This window comes from Myotis brandtii, unplaced genomic scaffold, assembly GCF_000412655.1.
Source record: "Myotis brandtii unplaced genomic scaffold, ASM41265v1 scaffold686, whole genome shotgun sequence".
NCBI classification, from domain to species: Eukaryota; Metazoa; Chordata; class Mammalia; order Chiroptera; family Vespertilionidae; genus Myotis; species Myotis brandtii.
In genome coordinates this window covers 252,315-276,734 of record NW_005370683.1, presented here as the reverse complement: position 1 = coordinate 276,734, position 24,420 = coordinate 252,315, and the positions used below count along the sequence as shown (strand labels likewise).

The 24,420-nt window shown below is 38.0% G+C and overlaps 1 protein-coding gene across 1 annotated transcript in view; it reads left to right on the top strand.

Annotated features, from left to right (window-relative positions):
* CPNE8 (copine VIII) overlaps positions 1-24,420 on the top strand; it is a 196,488-nt gene that overhangs the window by 23,309 nt on the left and 148,759 nt on the right. The window contains exons 4-5 of the mRNA XM_014529526.1: positions 11,731-11,771; positions 15,219-15,265. Of these exons, the coding sequence (XP_014385012.1) occupies positions 11,731-11,771; positions 15,219-15,265 (88 nt within the window). The remainder of the gene's footprint in view (positions 1-11,730; positions 11,772-15,218; positions 15,266-24,420) is intronic.

Genomic DNA, 24,420 nt, shown 5'->3' with positions numbered 1-24,420 from the left:
TTTTTATTGATTTCAGAGAGAAAGGGAGAGGGAGAGAGAGATAGAAACATCAGTGATGAGAGAGAATCATTAATCGGCTGCCTCCTGCACACCCCCTTCTGGGGATCGAGCCCACAACCTAGGTATATGCCCTTGACCGGAATTGAACCTGGGATCCTTCAGTCTGCAGGCAGATGCTCTATCCACTGAGCCAAACAGGCTAGGGCAAAAAAGGGTAAATGCTGTCATACTCTTACCTTCGTTACAAATCCTTTTATTGCCTCTGTAATAAGTCTGCGAGAACCTTCCAAACCCTGACCTGGCTTTTCAAGCCTGTTCTCTTTCATTCTCTCCATGTCATGCCACCCTCTCTCTCCCTACTGTCCTCTCCAAGCTGTGTCCTGAACACAAAGCCATTTCGTCCACCTGCATTTCCTGAGGGAACCAGGATGCTCACGCCTTGGTTCCTGTGGGAATCATTTTGCTTTCCTTTGCTATCTGACTTGATAGACTTTACTGATAGTTCAAGCATCATTCTCACTATGAAGACTTTGCCTGATTTTTTTTTTTTTTTAAATCTGAGGAGACACTCCTTTTTTTTAAAAAAATATATTTTTATTGATTTTTTACAGAGAGAAAGGGAGAGGGATAGAGAGTTAGAAACATCGATGAGAGAGAAACATCGACCAGCTGCCTCCTGCACACCTCCCACTGGGGATGTGCCTGCAACCAAGGTATATGCCCCTGACCGGAATCGAACCCAGGACCCTTCAGTCCGCAGGCTGACGCTCTATCCACCGAGCTAAACCGGCTTTGGCTTGCCTGATTCTTCAAATGGAATTGCCTCTCCCTCCTTTCCTGTAATCTGTGATGAATTTATTTTACACATTCCCTATTTTGCTGCACATATTTGTTTACAGATCTGTCCCGTTAACGGAATATAAATAATCTGGGGCCAGAGCCCATGTGTGTATATCACAGTTTTCAACACCACTCCTTTTTTTCTGTCACTTAGTAGCTTAGTGCATGTTGAATAAACATTTGAAAGAGTATTAGATAATTATTAAATGATAAATTCCCACAGGGCAGGACCTGGGTCTTGTTCACCTGTTTCAGCTTTGTACCTAATCCAATGTTTTGCATGTAGGAAGTGCTTAACAATTATTAATTCAATGTATAGTTGAAAAAAGGAAAGTCGAACATCTTAGAAAGTTGAACATGACTGAAGGCATAAATACAGGAAAGAGTGTAATATCAAATGGCTTGAAAAAATAAACAGTTGTATAAAGGCAGGATGAAGGTGACATGGCCCAAGCCTATTTCACTCTGCTATTTTATTATTACTTTTTATTTTTGGACCTAGGTGAGTATTTTTGAGTCAGGGACAAATTCCTGGTCTAATCGTTTGTAACAAGGATAGCAGATGCATGTTAAAAAACTGTTTTCAATCTCTCCATCTCAGCTGGTTGGTCATTTGTGCTTGCCTTTTCAGATTAATTCCTTCTCTTTAAATTCTGTTGTTGATCCTGCAAAGCTCAGATGGCTCTTACAGATATTTGAATTATTCAGTGGTTAGTGATCTAAAGAAATTACAGAAGGTATTACTTAAAATATGGAGGACAAAACCAAACCAAACCCTGCCAACCTAGCCAACCTAGCCTTATCTTTATAGGCATAGTGTTTTTCTCACTGGTATAGCCTGTGTATTGATTGATAAATCTTAAAGGGAGCTGATTCCAGACAACCCTGCATATAGATAAAGATTTTCTTTACAGATATTGAGCCTGGAGACCTATGACTTTTCCCCCATATTGAAGCAGTATATTGCTCAACAGCTATAGGGTGTCCCAAAATTCACGCCAGAAGTAATTTTGATAGAAAACACAGGTTTATAATTAAAAATTATAAATTTTTTATTGATTCATAAAGTATACAGTATAGGGTTATATATGGAATAGCACATCAGGTAAATGGCCTCCACGGCTTTGCTGGCACATACGCAAAGCCGTGGTCTTCATTGGTCTTCATTGTCCCTGCTCCTGGGCCATAATTGGTACTTGGTAATGCTTATCAAATTGAAGGGATTGAAATCAAAGGGCAACAGATATTAAAATCTGATTCAATAAACCAAGTAAAATTAGGCTTTTATTTTGTTGTTGTTGTTGTTAATGCTCACGCAAAATTCAAATCTTGTGTGAATTTTGGGACACCCTATAGTAGAGAAGCAGAAAACCTAGTCATATGATCAACATATTTAGGGAGTGGTGCTTGGAAGACATCTGAGCTGATGTTGAGCAGAGTAGTCAGCCTTCAGTTTTTTACTTTGGGGTAGATCCATCACAGTCATCAGCTCTTGGTTTTTGGTCAGTGATTGTCACCTACAAATATCATGCATTGACTGGGAGAAGTAATAAATTCTGAAAGACAGCTAATAGGGCTAATTGTTTGAAATAGGTGCAAGCTCATTGCCCACTTTGCTGTTAGCAAGTCAGCTAAAAGTGGTTACTTTTAGAGTAGGCAGGAGGAGGGACTGAGGAAAATAATGATTCACAATCTCAAGAGTTGTAACTTAATTAGTGTAATGGTGTAATGTATTAATGAGCAGAGCACAAATTCAGAGATGGAAAAATCTGGATTTAAACTGCAGCTCCATATATTACCAACAATGAGCATTCAGCTGAGAGTTAATCTCTCTGTGCTTTGGTTTATAAATGAAGATAGAAATTCCTTCTCATATAGTTGCTATGGGAATTGTATGCTATGATATCATAAAGTGTGAAGAAAGTTCCTATCACTTAGCAAGGAACTCTTATTTTTTTTAAAAAAAATATATTTTATTGATTTTTTACAGAGAGGAAGGGAGAGGGATAGAGAGTTAGAAACATCGATGAGAGAGAAACATCGATCAGCTGCCTCCTGCACACTCCCCACTGGGGATGTGCCCACAACTAAGGTACATGCCCTTGACCGGAATTGCCCCTGGGACCCTTGAGTCCGCAGGCCGATGCTCTATCCACTGAGCCAAACCAGTTAGGGCAGGAACTCTTATTTTTATATTGGCATTCAACAGAAATAGTTGAAAAATAATGGACCCACATCATGAAGATAGTGAAGGCTCTCTAATAAAAATCTTAAAATAATTCTTACAAAAGTGCTACATGCTCATTGTAAAAACACACAAACAAACAAAGCCAAACAATGTTGAAAAGGAGAAAGGAGACCATTCAAATCATCCCAAATTCAACCCAGTGATGGATCATACCAATTAGATACCTCTCTGTGCATTTATGTAGGCATATATAAAAAGCAGGTGTCATTTATACCCATTTTACCCATTTATCCATTTGTATCATTTATATCCATGTTTTGATGACTAGAGAAGATGGGCACAGGTTTTTCCAGATATTAATACTGGAACCTGGCTTCCTCTCTGCAAGTCTGGCGCCCCCTGCCTGGAGGGCAGGAACTGCAGTGCTCCTCTCTGAGCGAATGACCTCAGCTGCCATCCGGGGGAAAGCCCTCCTCCTTTCTCTGCTGCACCCACAGAGCCCTCACTGCTGTTGTTCAAATGCCAGTGTTGAGTGCCACTGGGGAATTGCATTAATGCCTTTTTGCTGCAGGGCCTGCCCCGTGGACTTGCTGCCTGCTGTCCCTGCAGCCCTGCTCATTGCCTCATGGTGTGGTCTCTTGTTGATTTACCAGGGCTTTGCGGTTCTGTTCTTGTTTAGTTCTTCCCATAAGGTCATTTATGATCCTGACTCTGGGCTCCATAAAACATGTCCATATTTTCATCATGAATTTCCTTCTTTTATGTCACCAGAATATGGTGGCATCTGCCTATAGCTGCTGTTTCTGAAAGCAAAGGGAGCTGGGGCTTGATTAAATTCGTAGAGCTTATTGCATGACTGTTTTGAGCTCCAGTTGGCAGAGTTTGGTCTGAGACTTGCTTTCATCACAGCATAGGATTCGGGAGTGAGGTTATCATGACAGAGAGCTGCGTAGCCCTCACATACTTCAGCAATGGAAGGCAACAGAGAACTGCCAAGAAGTATGAATTGGATAGGACAGTTAGTAACTGTTGATACCTCTCCCCCCCCAGATTATTGACTCTTCTATTCATCATGCCACCAATCACTTTACTGAATTATCTTACTAATTTTGAAAGATTTTATTAGTTAATTCTATTATTTTTTCTACGTACAAAGTTAAATCTTCTGCAAGTAAAAATTTAATTTTTCTCTTTACAATGCTCTCATTTTTATTTTATATTTTATTCTCTAGAGTCTAGACCTTCTGAAGTGATGCTGAAGGATGACGTTATTTGCAGCTCATTTCATTTTGTTCTCAATAACGTAGTCAATATAACAGATACAAAAATAAAAAATAAAAATTAATAGTCAATGAAAAATTTACAAAAATGCATTGTGACCATTTACTATTCTTGTGTCTTTGGCCAATTTCTTTAACCCCTCTGAATTTTAATACCTCATCTGCAAAATGGATTCTGATAACAATTGCTACCTGCTAGGATTATGTGAGGGTTCCATGGAATGATTTGTTTAAAGTGCTCAGCCCAGCACCTGGCACCTGGCTCAGTACATGATTAGTAGGTGCAGAAGTTGTGATATAGGTTCCCGTTGGGCACGGAGGGAGTAATCAGTTCTACCTGCCCGGGGCACAGCAGTGGGGAGACAGTGAAAAAGGTTCACATTTCCCAGCAGGAATGAGGTTGGCGAGGAAATTTTAGAGTGAGGGAATGCAATGGGTAAAATGTGAGTACAGGATTGTGAGGCAATGTTAGTTTAAGGGACTGCAAAAACTCTGACATGTCTAGAGCAGAGTGTAGATGATATGGAATGTGGATAGAGGTGCAGCTGGAGCTAAAGCCAGGGTGAGAATATGGCAGGTGTTTGGTGCTATATTAAAGAATTTGGAGTTTCTGAAGGTTTTTATTCAAGGGAGCCATTTGGTCAGGTTTTACTGTTGGAGGCATCTTGGTGAGACCAAGGGAAGACCAGTTAAGAGCTCTAAGGTCCGGGAAGTAGTTGGGACTTGGAATCAGAAGCCAAAGTGGGAGACACATTAGGGGAGAGGGAGAGAGAAAAAGGGAGGATGACTCTGGGGTCTCCCTTGGGAGACAGGTGGGATGGACAGTGTTGCTGTGTTAGTTTCCTGTGGTTGTTGTAATAAATTATCACAAATTTGTTGGCTTAAAACAACAGAACCTACTCTCTCACTATGCTGGAGGCCAGAAGTCTGAAATCTGTGTCACTTGGCAGAAACCACGGTGTCGGTGGGGCCATTCCCCCTCTGGAAGCTCTAGTGGAGAATTCATCCATTCCTTGCCTTTTACAGCTTCCGGTGGCTGCTGGCATACCTTGGCTTGTGGCCACATCACTTCAGTCTTCAGGGCAGAGACCTGAAATCTCATTCTGTTCTGTTCACACTGTCTTCTCCTCTGTCTGTGTCAAAGCTCCCTCTGTCTTTTTTTTTTTAATGGGTGGCTGCTGGCATACCTTGGCTTGTGGCCACATCACTTCAGTCTTCAGGGCGGAGACCTGAAATCTCATTCTGCTCTGTTCACACTGTCTTCTCCTCTGTTTGTGTCAAAGCTCCTTTTGTCTTTTTAAAAGGATATATATCATTGCATTTAGGGCCCACTCAGATAATCCTGGATAATCTAATTTCTCATCTCTGGATCCCTTATTTAATCACATCTGCAAAGACTCCTCCTCCTCCAAATAAGGTCATATTTATAGGTTTGAGGGATTAGAACCTGATATGTTTGGGGTGTGGGGGCATTATTCTCGGTGTGCTGTTATTTTTCCTTCTAGTTGAAGAGTCTCTCCTCAGCCAGCCTTCCTGTGGTTCTGGGTGATGTCCGTTCCGTCTTTTAGTTGTATTTTTGAAGTGGTTGTTTGCGGCAGCAGTCTGCGGTGTTTACCTATGCCGCCATCTTGGAGAGACCTCCATAGGTGTATCTCGGTACCTTTTTTTAATCTAAAAATAATGAAACCAATGGGTTCTATTTATTTTAGCTCAGGCAAACCAGAACTCTGACATGTCAGATTTTGCAAAATATCTGGGTTTCCTTTGAAGCAATTTTCAAGAATATCAATCATAGGTGAAGACCGCAAGAAAATCATAAATATTTTATCTATTAATTATCTTCCCCTCAAATTTTCTTAGGATCTAAACCAAATTCAACCCACGCCAAGGTTGAAACTGTTATTTTTATCACTGACCTTTTTAGCTCACTAGTACTAATTAAGAAATACTTTAAATATCCTATTTCAGCAAAATATGAGAATATCTTAGTTTATTTCATCCTCAGTTTTTTGTGGGGCAATATGTGTCATGTCTGGTAAAGTTCTATTTGCATGTTCAGGCTATGAGAGGAAGCTGTTGAACTGAATTTTTAGTTTATTTGTACAATTTCACATCTGAAAGTCTATTATTTTCTTGAAAGCCAGATAATCTTGTTAAGTACTTTCCAATGACCCCATCCTTCAGAATTACTTGGTATCTGAGATTCTAGCTGACTTTGACTTTGCAGTAGGCTTCAGTTTCAAAATACTTCATTTTTTTTTTTTCATTTCTAAGGCTTGATTTTTTTGCCTGTAACAATCTGTTTCCTCTTGTCATACAAATTGTAGTTTCAGGAAAAAATTTTTTCCTTAAATTTGTATGCTAAGTTTCCAGAGATAATGTTTATTTAATGAATAAGATCAAGAATAAATAAATGAGGGGATTAAGTTTTGCATTCAAATCACTTCCACATTTGATCATTTTCCTTTCAGTTGGTTAAAAAAAAAGTTTTGATTTCATTGTTTTTATTTAAAAAACACACACACATCCCTGAAAATCATTTTGTGTGTATGTGTATTTAAAAATGCATACCCCCCCTTCCCCCAAGAACTCCCAAATTCCAATCCATAAAACAATATAATGCCCAAAGTAAGGGCCCTGGGCAGGGTGGCTCAGTGACACAGGGCTTGTTTCCAATCCCAGTAAAGCAGCCACTCTCAGGTATTCTCAGTTAATGGGTTACTTATTAGGGCAAAGGCTCTAAATGCCACCTCCCTAATCATACACGTCACTATATCTCACGTGTAAAAGGCTGATACTTTTGCTTGGATACTGAAACCCATTCATTCATTCAGGAGGTGCTTATTGAGCCCTTGCTCATGTGCAAGCCTGTGCTAGGTTCCACGGTTGCCAAGTGAGACTTGGTCAACACCTTGCCGGTAGTCAGTGGTCCTGAGACTACACTGAAGAACATGTAAACAAAAGCCCCCTAATCATTTCCTACATTTTGATTTAACCCAGAATCATTTTGCTTATAGATACAGAACAATTTTCAGGGGAAATTATATGATGCAGAGGTGTGGTTCTCTGTTCACACGGGGAAGTTTATGCTGGACAATGTTTGTAAAGTGATTAAGCATATTTTGACTATTTATAGGCTATGTTTTTGCTTCTGTGGAATATTAAATAGAACAATTTTTGTTTGGCTCTATTTATAATCCCATGTCTTTTTTCTTATTAAAAGAATAAATAGAACTATTCCACCCAGGTGCAGCCGTAGGCCCTTTACATGTTGTCTCAGCTTGCTTTCTGGAACTCACGTCATACCTTCAATTTTGGGACTTATTCCCTAAAACAAGTATAGTGTAGGTTTTGTTAAATTAGCACTTTAAAAGGTCACAAGTAATAGGGTTGCCTTTCATCTGAAATTATTCAGTTTAAGATTCATAATATATACCAAGTATATTTTCTTTTTCAAATTGCATCTGTTAGCATAATGATATTTGCTTTCTCTTTAAAGCATTTTTAAAAACTTCTATATTCACCACATTATCAAAGAATGATATTCATTAGGTGATGTCATTTGCTAAGTAGGGAGGAGTTAGCAGCAGGCCTGAAACGTTAGTTTAACTGACAAATCACGTTTACCTTAATAGACCATGTTGTTATGCTTACTTTACGTAAGAATTAGACATTTTAATTTTCTACCAATAAAGCCTTGTTATCTATAAATATAGAAGAAAAGGATACTTGAGCTAGGTCCCTGTTTAAATTATTTTAATCATATAGACATACCTATAAAATGTGTGATCTTGGTATATTTTTGAAAATGGTTGGAATAAGAGTTAACTATTGTACCTATTTTTTTTTTAAGTTGTAGCTGAATCAATGTGCGTTTGTTTTTAGGTTATTGTTCCTTCTTCCCATAATAAACTGTTTTCTTATATACCATCTGATATTGCTATTTAATTATTTCTGTGAGTTTGTCTTCCTAGTAAAATCTATGTTTCTTGAAATAAGGGACCTTGTCTTTAATATTAATGGTGTCTTCGGAAGTGCTCAGTTAGATTTTAGGCCTAGACTATTTGCTTGAAAATCACTTGCAAAATTGCACTGAACTTTAAAGAGAACGGCTAGCTTCCAGGTAGAGGAAGACAACCTGAGCTATCATTTCAAGAGCTAACTGGCTGCTCAGTGTGGGTCTTGGAATGCCAATTGAGAATAAAAATAGAATTGTCAAGACAACTATAATATTCATTGTTGGCCACTTAGAACAGCTCTGTGCTAATAACTGTATGAGAGACTATTTTAAAATTGAGAGGTGATTTGAGCATAAAACCAGAGCAGGAAGGGTTATTGGATGCGCTAGCTGACTGTTGTGCTCAGGGAGGGTGCCTGGTGCATCGGTCTCTGTCATAAGGGACTAATACCTGTGAGCATTGATAGGAAAGGTGGGAACTCGGGGAAGCCTTTCTATTGGATGGTCCTAGAGAGATGTTACTAAATTCTTGCTTCTCTACTCCTATTCCAGGCTTCATACAAAACACGCCGTGTCCATCAACCGAGTATTTCTTCATGCAGGTTAGAGTTGAATTGATGGAGCCTTAGCTAGTTCAGTTGAACTTGTTTAAGTCCACAGTCCAGGCATTTTAATTGGCATTTGAGGGTAAGTGGTTACTAGAACAACCCAGGCAATTCACAGATCATAGTTTTCCAACTCATACACGGTAAATTTCTTCAGGTGAATTATCTAACTTATACGCTATATTTTTTTCATAATTTCTTTTCGGGAAGTTGTTCTCTTCTTTGTTTGGGCTGTATTTAGATTTACAGCCTAGAAAGACACAGTCAGGATTATTCACCTAGTGAAGTTTGACATGTTATAAAATTATAGGCATAAAGCTATAGGCATCCTAGCTCAAGCAGATGACACCCCACTGGAGGGAAGAAGTAGTCTCCCTATATAAAAGCTGATAGGGAGTGTGTGTGTGTGTGTGTGTGTTTGTGTGTGTGTGTGTGTGTGTATGTGCGTGTGTGCACACACACGCGCGAGCGCTATTTTTTTAAAGTGCCTCAAATGGAAAACAACAATATTTTTCTATTGAAAACAGTTATGTTTGGCCACCCTAGTTCTTTCTCTTCATTCTGTAGGCAGCCTCTCTCTTCAGATCAGTCCATGAACTAGAATGCATTTTATTTTACACTCTAGTAGCTCATATTTTTGAGGCCTTCTACATGTCTAACATTCACAGGAAAATAAGTTGTTTCTTCTGGATGTCTCCAGACTGTGTGGAATTTTGTAAAGAACAGGGCAATCAGATTCAGAAGGCGCTGGCTGCACTGGATTATCCCGTCCGGGGCTGTGTGCTCTTATTCATTTACTCAGTGTCTCTGAGCCTCTGCATACTTTGTTTTCTGATGAAACGGCCTTTGCAACAATACCTATCTCATTTTACTTAGTGTGAGTGTGCTTTGTTGCTAATAGAATTTGGGAAGGTAAAAATCTTGTATTCCTTTTATAAGTCCAACCTGGATGACATATTTTTACAATCACTGGCATTTTGCAGTAAATATATATTATTTAAGAATACTTGCCTTTCCCAAACTTTTCAAATTGTATATGTTTGGGTAAATAGTCTTTGGAAATGAAATATAGTCAGAGATCCTATTACATTCATATGACTAAAGAATAGATCAAATTTATCATCAGACAGCAATGGGATATTTAAATTGTACATTTCAGGGACTACGTGATGAAGAGTTTTATTTCTCTTCATATAAAAGATCTAAGATTTTTTGTTTCTTTGTTCTTGACTTTACCATAATGTTTTATGGATCATAATGACTGGAAGAAACAACGTGACCAGTAAAGTCTCTGATTAAGACTATTTATCTTTTTGTTGCTAGAAACCCATTATTTTGCATTTGTGGTTAAAATCAAATTATTTTCTTTTAAATAAGCGTATAAGATGGTTTTTGAGTCCCAACCACTCTGCAATGTTTTCCTCTGTCATTGCTCCTTGATATTTATGAACTATGAGAGAAAGTTGAATTACATTTTCTTAGGACACTTAATTAGCAGAAACTGGAAACACAGGAAGGGCTGGAGAATTTCTCCATAAGTGGAGAACTGCTTTTTGTAAATATATTACAGTAATTTCTCAAATGGAAATGTTTTAATTTACTATTTACCAACTATTTCTGAGTCATGGTGTCTGCTTTTAGGGGACAGAAATATTACTTTTAATTTGATTTCTGTCTAGTGATTTTTGAATCTGATTTAATTCCAAATATAGATATGGCAGATATTTTCTCTTCTTTCTAGGAATAGAAACAACTAAAAGGATATCAGATTGATATGAAAACAGGAGGCCTTTCAAATAGCAAGGGCAGACAGATAAATGCACCCAAGTAATAGTCCTTGTGGAGGAATAAGACAGCTTAAACATGGGATTCTTATAAGTATTAAGTATAGAAATATACTTTATGAATTATAAATTATTACTAATTAATGAAGGATGAGTATGGAGTACAAATTTAACTTCTAGAACCTTCAAGTCATCATTTTGGACAGCCAAGTTTTTTAGACAAGGTTATAGCTTCAAATGATGACTTTTTAGAAAAAAATAGTTTTAGATATTTTTTTTCTAATAATTATCTGCCTTATTAATCAGAGCATAATGAACTTAACTGTTTTATATTCCTCAGCATTATTGTGAGCATAAAGGGCTGCATCACTACTCATTGAATTTAAGAGGATATTCCAATACCAGAGAAATCCAGATAGCGACATTTTCTGAATACCCATTTTTCTTGTAGAGGTGGAAATATCTGTAAAAAAAGAATAAGTAGGTTCTAGTAATGGCCTTCTCTACCTTTTTAACCTTTTCCTCTACTGGGAAGAATCTTCAAGCAAGATCTGTGCGTACCCATCTTAAATTTCCAAACCATAGTAGCGACATAAAGCTCATCAGGCTTGATGTCATGCACGGCAGTAGATGGTGCTTCACTGTTGCCTTCTAATGGCAGGGACTAATGTGATCACATGCTCTGAATCCCAAACACTTTTGCATTAGTAACAACTCACGATTCAATTCAGGAAACATTTTTGAGTATCTATGTACTCATTAATGAAGGACTAAAAGGAAACCTAAAAGTTAATTCTCTCAAAGGATTTTAATCTTAGACTGTGGCAAGTCTTGTTATCAGCTAACTGCAGTGCAAGGCTGAACAAATAAACCCCCCCGGCTTCCCAAACTCCAGTGATGTCTTTTGAATAAATACAGGCAGGTCTGTGGCGAGTTTTTATTTGGTTGTGTGTGTGTACTATATATACATATGCAATACATTACATGCAATATATGTATATTAGATGTATATGTATATATTTATATAAATATTTTGGCCTTATATTCATCTAACATTTTCTGTTTTATTCAACAGAAATCTTCTTGACAGAGACACATTTTCTAAATCTGATCCAAGTAAGTATCTGTTTACTTGCTTTTGATATTCTATTTATTTTACCTTCTGATTTTGCAACAATTGTATGGAACTCATAATTTTTGTTTAAATATTTGTTTTAAAGCCTGGAAAGAAAGAAGGGGGATGGACTCAAGCCCTGTGTGCTCATCTCCCTGGGCAGTACTCTACCTAGAGAGGGAGTTGCTCAGCTTTTTGAGAGTAGGATGGAAGTGCAGATGACTCCAATGCAGGACAGTTCACCTTTGAATTACAGTCTCATGCTATGGCCATGTGGCAGAAATCATATTTGAAAAACAATCATATGGGCCATGACTTTAAGTGTTTTAGTCACAGAGTAATACTCTTCCTTTTTTTTTTTTGTAAATGAAAGCAGTGTATGAGGCATATATAACTACGTGAAATATATAACATCTTGTATGAGCTGAATTTTTTGATTCCTAAGTAGAGATTTTGAAAATCAGAATAATTTGTAAAATAAAAAAAGATAGTTTGAATTAGAAAACAGCCAAATTAATGTATAAATCAGTTAGTACAAATTGTGTACTATTTAGAAGTTGATATCTAACTGCTCTCCATCTCCACAAATGTATGAAAAAATGTGGGTTAATTATAGGGGAAAGGTTTTGTCAGATGTTAGAATTCTTGAGGTAGTCATTGGGAAATGGTATTTTAATTTGTGGGTATTAAGTTTTCTGTAGCTCATTTGATAAGTAAGTGGGGCTTTTTTGTAATTCCTTAATCTTTACCCCAAACCCTTAATCTCCCATTTGCATCTTCTCTTTATGGTTGACAGAATTTCCTACCTGTTTACAAATGTGGTATATCTTGGAGATACACCTTGGAGGGTTCAGTTTCAGACCACCACAATAAAACGAGTATCTCTATAAAGAGTCACACAGATTTTTTTTGTATCCCATTGCATATAAAAAGTTATGTTAACACAATAATGTAGTCTGTTAAGTGTGCAATAGCATTATGTCTAAAAATATACACACCTTAACTAAAAAATAATATACTAACAAATGCTAGCCATTATTTGAGCTTTCAGTGAGTAGTAAATTTTTGGCTGGTGGAGGGTCTTGCCTTGAAGTTGATGGCTGCTGACTGATTGGAGTGGTGGTTGCTAAAGTTTGGGATGGCTGTGGCGATTTCTTAAAATAAGACAACAAAGAAGTCTGGTGCATCAGTTGACTCTTCATGAACAATTTCTCTGTAGCATGCAGTACTATTTGATAGCATTTACCCATACTAGAACTTCTTTAAAAATCGAAGTCAATCCTTTCAAGCCCTGATGCTGCTTTATCAATAAGTTTATGTAGTATTCTAAATCCTGTGTTGCCATTTCACCAGACTTCACTGTATCTTAAGTAGGGGTAGATTCCATCTCAAGAAACCACTTTCTTTGCTCATCCATGAGAAGCAACTCCTCATCTGTTAAAGTTTTATGATGCAATCACAGCAATTCAGTCACATCTTCAGACTCTACTTCTAATGCTAGCCCTCTGGCTGTTTCCACCCCATCTGCAGTTACTTCCTCCACTGAAGTCACGCTCCTCAGCGTCATCCGTGAGGAGTGGAGTCAGCTTCTTCCAAACTCCCGTTAATGTTGATATTTTGCCCTTGCCACATGAATCAAAGAAGTTCTTAATGGCATCTAGACGGTGAAACCTTTTCAGGAGGATTTCCATTTGTTTCACCCAGATACAACAGAGGAATCGCTCTCTATGGCAGCTATAGCTTTATGAACTATATTTCTTAAGTAATAAGACCTGAAAGTTGAAATTACTCCTTAATACGTGGGCTGAAGAATGGCTGTTGTGTTAGCAGGCATGAAAACAACAACAACCTCATCGTATATCTCCAGCAGAGCTCTTGGATGACCACGTGTAGTGTGGATGAGCAGTAATATTTTGAAAGGAATCTTTTCTTGTCTGAGCAGTAGGTCTCAACAGTGGGCTTAAAATATTCAGTAAATCATGTTGTAACCAGATGTGCTGTCATCTAGGTTTTGTTGTAGACTTAGCATAATTCCTAAGGGCCCTAGGATTTTCCGAATGGTAAATGAGCATTGGCTTGAACTTTAAATCACCCGCTGCTTTAGCCCCTAACAAGAGAATTAGCCTGTCTTTTGAAGCCTTGAAGCCAGGCGTTCATTTTCTTTCCTGAAACCTCATGAATCAAGCTTCTGTTAGCTTCAGACTTTTCTTCTGCAGCTTCCTCACCTCCCTCAGCCTTCAGAGAACTGAAGCGAGTTAGGGCCTTGCTCTGGATTAGGCTTTGGCTTAAGGGAATGCTGTGGTTGATTTGATCTGTCCAGACCACTAGAACTTTCTCCATGTCAGCAATAAGGCTGTTTTGCTTTCTTATCATTTGTGTGTTCACTGGAATAGCACTTTTAATTTCCTTCAATAACTTTTCCTTTTGCATTTACAACTTGGCTAACTGGCAGAAGAGGCTTAGGGCCTGTCTTGAGGAAGGTCTTTTGACCTTGGCTAACTGGCAGAAGAGGCTTAGGGCCTGTCTTGGATTTTGATAGACCTTCCTCACTCAGCTTTATCATTTTTAGCTTTTGATTAAAGTGAGAGTTGTACAACTCTTTCTTTCACTTGAATATTTAGGGGCCATTGTATGGTTATCAATTGGCCTAACTTCACTCTGGTTGTGTCTCAGGGAAGAGGGAGGCCCAAGGAGAGGAAGAAAGGCCTGGGAACGACTGGTCAGCGGAACAGTCAGAACACACACAACATTTATCAACTAAGTTTGCCATCTTATATTGGCACCCCAAAGCAGTTATAATAGCATCATCCAAGATCACTGATCACAGATCACCAAAATCAAAATAACAATAATGAAAATATTTGCAGTATTGAGAGAATTACCTAAATGTGACACAGAGGCACGAAGTGAGCAAATGCTGTTGGAGAAATGGTACCGATTGTCTTGATTAGCACAGGGTTGTCACAAACCTTTTATTGTAAAAAAAAAAATGCAATATCTACAAAGTACAATAAAATGAGGTATGACTCTATTGAGGATGGGAGTATAATTTGTTCTAGGTTGTCCTTCTGGTGATGGCTTTGAGTACAGTAGGTATTTAGGAAAAATTTCTGACTTATGTCTAGTAGCATACTGAAATGTCTTAAACCACAGTTTTAAAAGTTACCTACATCTGTAGCATAATGTAGAGACATTAGTAAATTATCATTATATTTTTTTATGTGCCAAGCTCTCTATCTAATTAAGTTTTAAAAATCTGATATAGTTTGTTCTTTGTTTCTTTACACAAAAAATTCAGCCATTTAATGATTTACTAGCAATTTTCTGGCAAGAGGAGGGCCGGAAATTAGGAATTAATTTTGGTGTTGTTTTTGAACAGTAGAAAAATAATTGATGCATTCATATCTGATTTTTATAAATGACATATATATGTTTTTCATCTTTTGTAGTTTGTGTCTTATATATACAAGGAGTTGGAAATAAAGAATGGAGAGAGGTAAGAATTAAAAATTTTTAAAAATCACTGTGCTGGAAGGCAGGGTATAAGTTACAATTTGAGGATGATACTTTCCTGGTTTTAGTTATTTTAAGTCTTTTTAAATCCAAAATGAATTTCTGCTTCGTTTTGTGAAAGTAACCGTTGTGTTTTATTTTTAATAATCCTGAATATTTGGCTCATTTATGACTTTCCTGTGGAATATTCTAGTCTTGAAACTTGTATTTTCCTCAGTCAAAAGTAAATTTAATGTGTTTCAATTCTTATGTAACTGAAGTCTTACTTTTGCAGGTCAACTGCTGATTTTCTAGAATACCATTTTAAGGAGGGGGGGGGTTAAGTATGCTGCGTGATATCAACTATCCCCTGCTTATTGCCAACTTATTCTTTGAAAATAAAGTAGAAACTTAGTTTCCTAATACAAATATACTTTGTTTAGTAAAACAAAAGCAATGAGGCAGAATTTCTATTTTAGTCCATTTACTTTCTAATGCATGTCTAGGTTCCAATGCAAACATGGATGCTGGAGGGGAGAGGAGCATATTCAAATAAAAGGCCTTTCCATCTGCTTGTAGCTGCTGGTTACCCCAGGAATTTAGTGCATTGTTTTAATGAGGTTACAGTTTCTGGTGAGATTTCCCTGGTGAGATCCGTGCTCTTTGTCGCCACAGATTGCTTTGCAGCCAGCCATTTTACCCATGTGTCTCAGTCGTGAGAGAGAGGGCAAGAGCAGATCATTATAATTTATCCTCGAAACTGAGAGAGCAAACCAATTCAAAAAGTGTCTTTACTGACAATGGGTAGGTGGGATACTGAGCACCAGTTTCTCTTACCTAATTGCTTCCGGTGATTCGATATTTATGTCAAACTCTGCATATACAAGTGTCAGCTCACCAGGCTTGCTTCTTCTTCGCTCCAATGTAGCTGATGACATCACCAGCCAAAATACCCAACTGCAGTTTCTGCAGCCATCCTTGACTTTCTTCCTACACCTCCTTCATTTAATCGGTTATTGAGTGTTATGAATTCTTTTTTCATAAAAAATATCTCAGATAAGCCGTCTCCTTTATTCAGACCCATGTTATCTTTTGTTTTCTTATGAGTCTCTGTCCCTCTCTCTTGTTCCTCTAGTTATTCCTTTGATTATTTTCCTGAGGGATATGCTTTTCTTTTGTTATTTGCTCTACAGTTCATTTTCTCAAAGGCCCGGGACAATGCGGTGGAACTGCTGACTGACCATAGGTCAGGAGTGTTTAGAAAATAGCATTACTTAAGAGGCCAATAAAGAACTGAGATAAGATCCATAGGTACAGGAATAGGCATCTGGACCAAAGCAAATGCCTAACGATGAGGCTTTTCTGATGCTTAAGCAATGAGATACAGATTTCTTACTTGTTAGGTTAGGTGGTTCAGGAGGCGGCGCAAGAAATAGAGAGTCCAGTGAATCAGAAAAGAAAGGAAAGGAAAAGGTTTATTTCTGCGTCCCCGGGAGACCCACGTACCCCCAAAGACAGGGCACGTGGATTCACGCCAACAGGGAGGGGGGCGCTTTTTTTATACTGCGGTTGGGTGAGGGGCGGGGACATGAGCTGAGGTGTTCAGTTGAGGAAGTTTCAGCTGCAGGGGGGGATTCACTGGACTCTCTGTTTCTTGCGCCGCCTCCTGAGCCACCTAACCTAACATTACTTAATTTACGAGGTCTTTTGTGATAATAATGACTAATGTTGTAAGCCCTTTAGATATATTGACTAATTTAATTTGCACAACAGCCTTAAGGGGCAGATATTATTTTCATCCTTATTTTACCCCCGAGGAAACGGAAGCGCAGGAAGCTTAGGTGATTTGACAAGAATTACCCAGTGGTAAAACACAGAGTAGAGATTGCAACCCAGGTCATCTGGCTTCAGAGCCTCTGCTCTTAGACCACCTTGCTTTCCAGAACCCTTTTCTAATCCCAACCTTTATGTTTTGGTTTTATTAATGGAAGGACATTCTATAAATTGACCTTTGGAGCTTTATACTTATTCTTTAAGGTTTGACTCTGAAGGAAAGACAATAGGAGAGGGAGGCCTACTATTTAAGGGAAAATTGTGTAATTACAAACAATAGCGTGGTGACTGGTGTGAGGGGAGGTGGGTGGAGGTGGAAGAGAGTCTATGGGGGATACATGGTGATGGGATAAAATAAATAAGTAAAAATAAAAACAGGAAACGATATTTTACCTGTTTATTTTTTCTCTTTGAAGGAATAGAAAGTACTAGTAAGAGGCAATAACACTCAAATGGGGTTATACAAACAAAGTAGAAAGTGACAAGAAATAGGATGCAGAATCATATAGAGTGAGTGGAAGGCAGGTGGACAATATGGGGAAATGCCAGTTAAGAGGCAATTTCAATAGAATTGCAAAAGACTTAAAAGTGTTAAGAACTAGAGAATGATCTGCAAGAATAGAAAGGAAATGCCAGATGCAAGAGACAAGCATTTTGTAGCTAAAATCTCTTGCGGTTAGCAGCTAATTGATCATGCTGGATAAAGGAAAGAGATGGAAAAATGAAATACACTATGTATGTTATTCAATTATCCCAAACCACTTGAGAAAGACAGTTTCCTTATTTTGAGCACCAGTGTAATAGAGCGATTAAGAGAGTGCACCTGTCCTCTCAGTGTTTCTGTTTCCCCCTCTGTAATGTGGGGAATGAGATAATGATTCTAGCTCATGTGGTTGCTCTGAGGAGGAAATGTGAACCACCCATAATGACTCCGTGTCTGGCATATAGTCAGCACTATATGATTTCGCATACATTGGAACTCTAAGAGATCAAAAATTTTCATAAGCATAATAAAACTAGTAAGTGGCAGGTAAGTAAATTCCTGCATTATATATTCCGTAAAATTCATTGCACAAGTTGATGGGAAAATGACCTAAGGGATTTACTTGGCCTCAAACCTAATATAAAGCTGTGATGTTATACAGCTGCTAAAAAGCTAATGCAATCTGAGGATTCATTGATGGATGTGCAGTGCTTACATCAAGGAAGATAATGCTGTTAATGTCGAGCTATATGAAATTGTCATTTTTGTAGGTCAAAAATGGTTGTATTGGCAATTTCATGTCATTGAATCAAACACTATTGTATTTTGCTTTGGTGGGAGCAAACCTAGAATGTTATTTTTCAACCATTCAAATGCCAAGTGTGTATTTAAGGAGGGCTACCATCTTGAAGAAAGGTATGGAAGTTATGCCATATCAATGAATGAATGTGTAACCTGAAAAATACAAAGATTCTGAATAGAATAGTCATAATTATTATCCTCGAATTCTTATTTTCATTTAGAAATGGGGCTATACTTAACTTGACATTCAAACAAACAAACAAAAAGGGAAACAAAAAATTTGGCCCAAAGGATGGAAGGACAAAGAGGCTTTATATAGTCCACTGTGAAGAAGACATTGGTAACATTTATTTATTTATTTTTATTTTATTTATTTATTTATTTAAATATATTTCTTTATTGATTTCAGAGAGGAAGGGAGAGGAGGAGAGAGAGAAACATCAATGAGGAGAGAGAATCATTGATCGGCTGCCTCTTGCACGCCCCCCACTGGGGATCGAGCCCACAACCCAGGCATGTGCCCTTGGCCTGAATCGAACCTGGGACCCTTCAGTCCACAGGCCGACGCTCTATACTGAGCCATGCCGGCTAGGGCAACATTGGTAACATTTAGAGTATCCCACAGTAGAACAGGTTTTTAGAACGGTACCCTGGACTCTAGTGGTTGTCCTGCATTCAAACAGGTGTTAGACTGATTCACCAGGTAAGAAGTTGCACTTGATTGGCTCTAATTTCCTCCCAAGTCTATGATTTTATGGTGGGTACTCATCAGTTCACCGAAGTATCTTTTAAGTATTGTACATTTTTTAAAAATATAATAGCAAAAATCAGTATAATAAGGTGTGTGTGTGTGGGGGGGGGGAGGGGCGGAGAGCTTTCCTCCACCCTTCTAGCTTCTTCTAGTTGGTCTAATAATAAAATAGACAAGAGGCAAATTAACAAAAGAAAATGTCCAAATTTAATTACAAATGTGCATATGGGAGCCCCACATGCATGAGAGAGTTACAGACCCCACATACCCAAGGGGTTCAGCTACACAAAGGCAAAATGAGGCATATATGGCATTCTGAGCTAAGGATGAGGTGAGGCACCTTGGTGCTTCCGAGGTGAGGAAGGTCATTGCAGGATGATAAGAAGCACACCTGGTCAATAATTAAAAGTTTGCCCTGTCCTGTAGACATTTCATAAAAAGTTATTTCTGGTGATAATTCATTTTATGGGCTGGGGCCGTTATTTAAATTCTTTAAAGGAGAGGGAAAAGGTTCTCTTGAGTCCTCAGGGTCTCGATTGCTTTCAGCTTAAAATAATTCATATGCCTAAGTGCCTCACCTTGAGGAGGACTGGTTTGAACAGCTTTGATAATTATTCTCAGGATATTTGGAATCAGACAAGTAAAAGGATATTATAGATGCTTGATTAATAATTTTAAATATATCCATCCATTTATCAATTTAACCTATATTTACTGGGTGGCTCTCAGCTGTAGTGATGTGTGAAAATGTAAATTAGACAATATTTCTACCTCAAGGAGCATGCAATATCGTTGGAGAATTTTATCAGGAACGTCAGTATGTTTATGCAATCAAGTTACTGATTTAGGTGTCAGCACTGTATCAATAATATAGTGGTTGTGTTTGTGTTTGAATTTAGATGTATTCTTGAAAAATATGTAGTAACTAGCCACATGATTTTATGTTCTGGGATGAATTACTTTTATATATTAAAAAGGAATAAAAAAAATAAAAAGGGGCCTAACATGTTGAAACAAATGCTCCGAATAAAGTGATAGAAAAATTATTTTAAGTTATTCTATAGCTGAAATCTGCAATTTTAAAATTATGTCTGACACTATTAGAATTACATGAATATCAGTAAATTCTATTTAATGATTGTGAATTATCAAAAGCTCTCAAAGTAATGGATCTTTTAAAACAAAAATTATATTTTAGTGCATAATAATTTTGGAGCTAGAAATGATACTTAAGTGCCATGAATTACGAAAATATGAAAACCTCTTAGTGGCAAGTGGAACTAGCAAAGTAACATCCCTAAGGATGCACACTTGACTTGAAAGCTTCTGAAAATGTTGCAATTAACTCCTTTGCGTTAAATTTTAGTTATCCATTAGTAATCTGTTTTGCGAATTACTTTTAAACATGTAAAATTATAGAGTTGGTTCCAGATTTCCCAAGTTAGTATGCGATGAAAGAAAGCAGGCTGAAGTTGTTTGTAACCCACAGTGATTGTAGTTTGGAGGCAAATCTACTGCCACGTGCTGATTGTAATAGTTAGGCACTGTCTCTGCTTCATTCCATTGACATTGAGCTGTTTTCACATTTACTCATCTCCATACTGAATAATATCTGTCTGATATATAAACACGCATCTTCCGAAAGGATGAGAAAATTCTTCATAGCCCAGTTTACATGTTACTTTACCTATTGGTCTTTCCTGACCTTCACAACTAGAATTTTCTCCTTGCACCTTTGAAATGCCATAACTTCCGTATCTTTCTTCAGGTCCTTGTCACCTTCTACTTTATATCATTCAACAAACAACATTTTCTTCTATATTTTATCTTCACTTTTTAACTCAGTGTTCCTGAAAGGTCAAGCTCCTGTGCTACCGCTTTTGGGATAGGGCTTTAATCTGAGAAGGTGCTCAGTTAATATTTGTTGAGAGGATACATTTGAGGATAGGCTCAAACATGGGCACACACTGCTCCTGGTTTCAGAATTTATGAGTTGGAAGAATCCCTTCAGAATCATTTTGGTACAAAGGTCACAGTTTTCATGTGGGGACATTTATGTGGGATGCTAATTACTTCTGAGAACCAAATGCTTATTGTACTGCTTTTTATCTTTTTAAAAAAAAATATATATTTTTTTTTCAGAGAGGGAGGGAGAGGGAGAGATAGAAACATGGATGATGAGAGAGTATCATTGATCGGCTGCCTCCTGTACACCCCCTACTGGGGATCGAGCCCTCACCCAGGCATGTGCCCTGACCAGGAATTGAACCGTGATCTACTGGTTCATAGGTTGATGCTCAACCACTGAGCTGTGCCAGCTGGGCTGGGCTGCTTTTTATCTTAACGTTAAAGCGTATTTTAAAATTTGAATGATAGCATCTGTTGAAAACATTCTGTTTACCTCTTAGAGCTGAGGGGGTATTCATTTTCTCCGTTTTGTCCTGTAGAAATATTGTAGTGAAACATCTCAAGTTATTGATATAGGAGAGAGGAAGCTCCCACGGTCTTTGGGCAACACTGTTGCTAAAGCACTGAGGGTCCTGTTGCAGGACAAGGAAATATTTTTGCTTGGTTAGATTTTCTTTTCTCTTTTTAAAAACAACATTTAAACTACACTATACTGCTGAGCATGTATTTGCTCCGCATGGATCATATTACTTTAGACATTTGAAGAGTTCTCACTGTAGGTATCATGACTTCTCCACTGTGACTGATCGAGGGGATTGTAGCAGAAGACATTTGGTGTTCTCTTGCAAGCACAGTTGTGCAGCATGTGGTTGAAAAAACTTTGTAAAACCAATATATCCTATGGCGTGCATAGTCAGTCTTAAGGCATTGCTGTTTTAGCAGAAATACATTGTGTGTCCCTAAGGAAAATACTATGTACATTCATTTGGATTTCCATGTCAGCCATACTAGTCTTGGAAAGAGTGCTGTAGATTTGTCTTGAATTTTTTTTTTATATTTTGCCCAATTTTCTTAAGGTATAATTGACAAATTTGTAATAATCACTGAATATTGAATAGGACAAATTAGAGATAACTTGAGGCTTTGGTTGATTTTATATTTTTCCAGAGTGGGTTTACTTTTGCTTCTGTGGGGATAGCTAAGCTAGGAAAAGTTATAGGAATGATTAACTTGGAAGATTTCTGAGAAATTTATTAAATGTTAATTTTGAGTATTTTAAATACATGATTGCCTACATTTTAATGACTATCAGTCAACAACCTTTATTGTGTATGTGTGAAGAACTGCTTTTAAATATTCAAAAATAACAGGGTTGGTGTGACATTTTTAAAGTTTATTTTCAATTGAATTTAGATAACCATCGAAATAAAATAACCTAATTTAAAATAATTGGGCAATCTAATTTAATTTAAAATAATTAAAATAATAATCTGCCCAATTTATTTAAAAATATTTTGAATCACATAAATGATAAGCTAACAGGTCTGTGATAAAATTAACCCATAATCACCAGTAAGAACCTCATGGGTAAATTGATTCCATTTTTTTCCTCCTTTTTCTGATGTTAAAACATGTCACTAATCATAGAATTAACAGCAAGTGATGACATGGTAAAAACAGTTCCTTAATATATTTTAAAGGTATAATTTAATGTTAAAATGTTTTAAATAAGGTTTTAACATTAAATCATCTAATTTTAAAAATTGATGGAGTTTAGTCCTTTCTATATTTTATGTGTAACAATTATAGTGAAATGATCAAGGTGTCTTTTTTTGATGATTAATAAGTCAGGTTCATTCCTAAAAATAGAAGATCCTAAAAAGGGAAAATAATCCCTTATGTGAGATGTTCTTTCTTAACCAAGAATGTTAGAAGGAAGTCACTTCTCATTCTCTCTCTCTCTCCCCCTCTGTGTATGTGTGTGTGTACATATATATCTACTTCTATAGCTACATCTATACTAATAATAGAGGAATATGCAAATTGTCTGGGACACTGTCACAGTAACATTAACGACCAGCAGGCTGCATGGGGCGACAAGGCTGGCAGGGGGGTAGGTGAGGGACGACCAAACGACTGAACAGCAAGCTGCGTGGGGCGACCAGGCCAGCAGGGGGGTTAATGAGGGATGACCAAATGACTGAACAGCAGGTTGTGTGGAGCGACCACGCCGGCGGGAGAGGGGGGGTAGTAAGGGGCAACCAGGCCAGCGGTGGGGGAGACAGTTAGGGGCAACCAGGCTGGCAGGGGGCGGGGCAGTTGGGGGTGACCAGGCCGGTGGAGGGGGCAGTTAGGGGTGATCAGGTCAGCAGGCAGAGGCAGTTAGGGGTGATCAGGCTGCCAGGGGGAAGTTAGGGGTGACTAGGAAGGCAGGTAGGTGAGCAGTTAGGAGCCAGCGGTCCCAGATTGTGAGAGGGATGTCCAATTGGGGTCCGATTGGGTCTAAACTGGCAGTCAGACATCCCCTGAGGAGTCTTGGATTGGAGAGGGTATAGGCTGGGCTAAGGAGACACCCCCCCCATGCACAATTTTTTTGCACCAGGCCTCTAGTTCTATAATGATGTAAGATCTGGATAAAGCCTTCAGATTTTATTTTTGTCTTTCTTTTTTTAAATTTTCTTTATTGATTAAGGTATTACTAGTACATATGTGTCCTTATCCCTGCCCCCCAACCCTCTCTGGCCTTCCCACTGCAGTTTGACAATCAGTTTGAGGCAGCTCTGCCTCTGTATCTATTATTGTTCAAAAGTTTGTAATGGTCTTTATTATCCATGAATGAGTGAGATCATGTGGTATTTTTCCTTCATTGACTGGCTTGTTTCACTTAGCATAATGCTCTCCAGCTCCATCCATGCCGTTGCAAATTGTAAGAGTTCCTTCTTTTTTACAGCAGCATAGTATTCCATCGTGTAGATGTACCACAGTTTTCTAATCCATTCATCTACTGATGGGCACTTAGGCTGTTTCCAGATCTTAGCTATGGTGAATTGTGCTGCTATGAACATATGGGTGCATATATCCTTTCTGATTGGTGTTTCTGGTTTCTTGGGATATATTCCTAGAAGTGGGATCACTGGGTCAAATGGGAGTTCCAGTTTTAGTTTTTTGAGGAAACTCCATACTCTTCTCCACAGTGGCTGCATCAGTCTGCATTCCCATCAGCAGTGCATGAGGTTTCCTTTTTCTTTGCTTCCTCGCCAGCATTTGTCATTTGTTGATGCTAGCCATTCTGACAGGTGTGAGATGGTACCTCATTGTCATTTTGATTTGCATCTCAAGGATGATTAGTGACTTTGAGCATGTTTTTATATGTCTCTTGCCT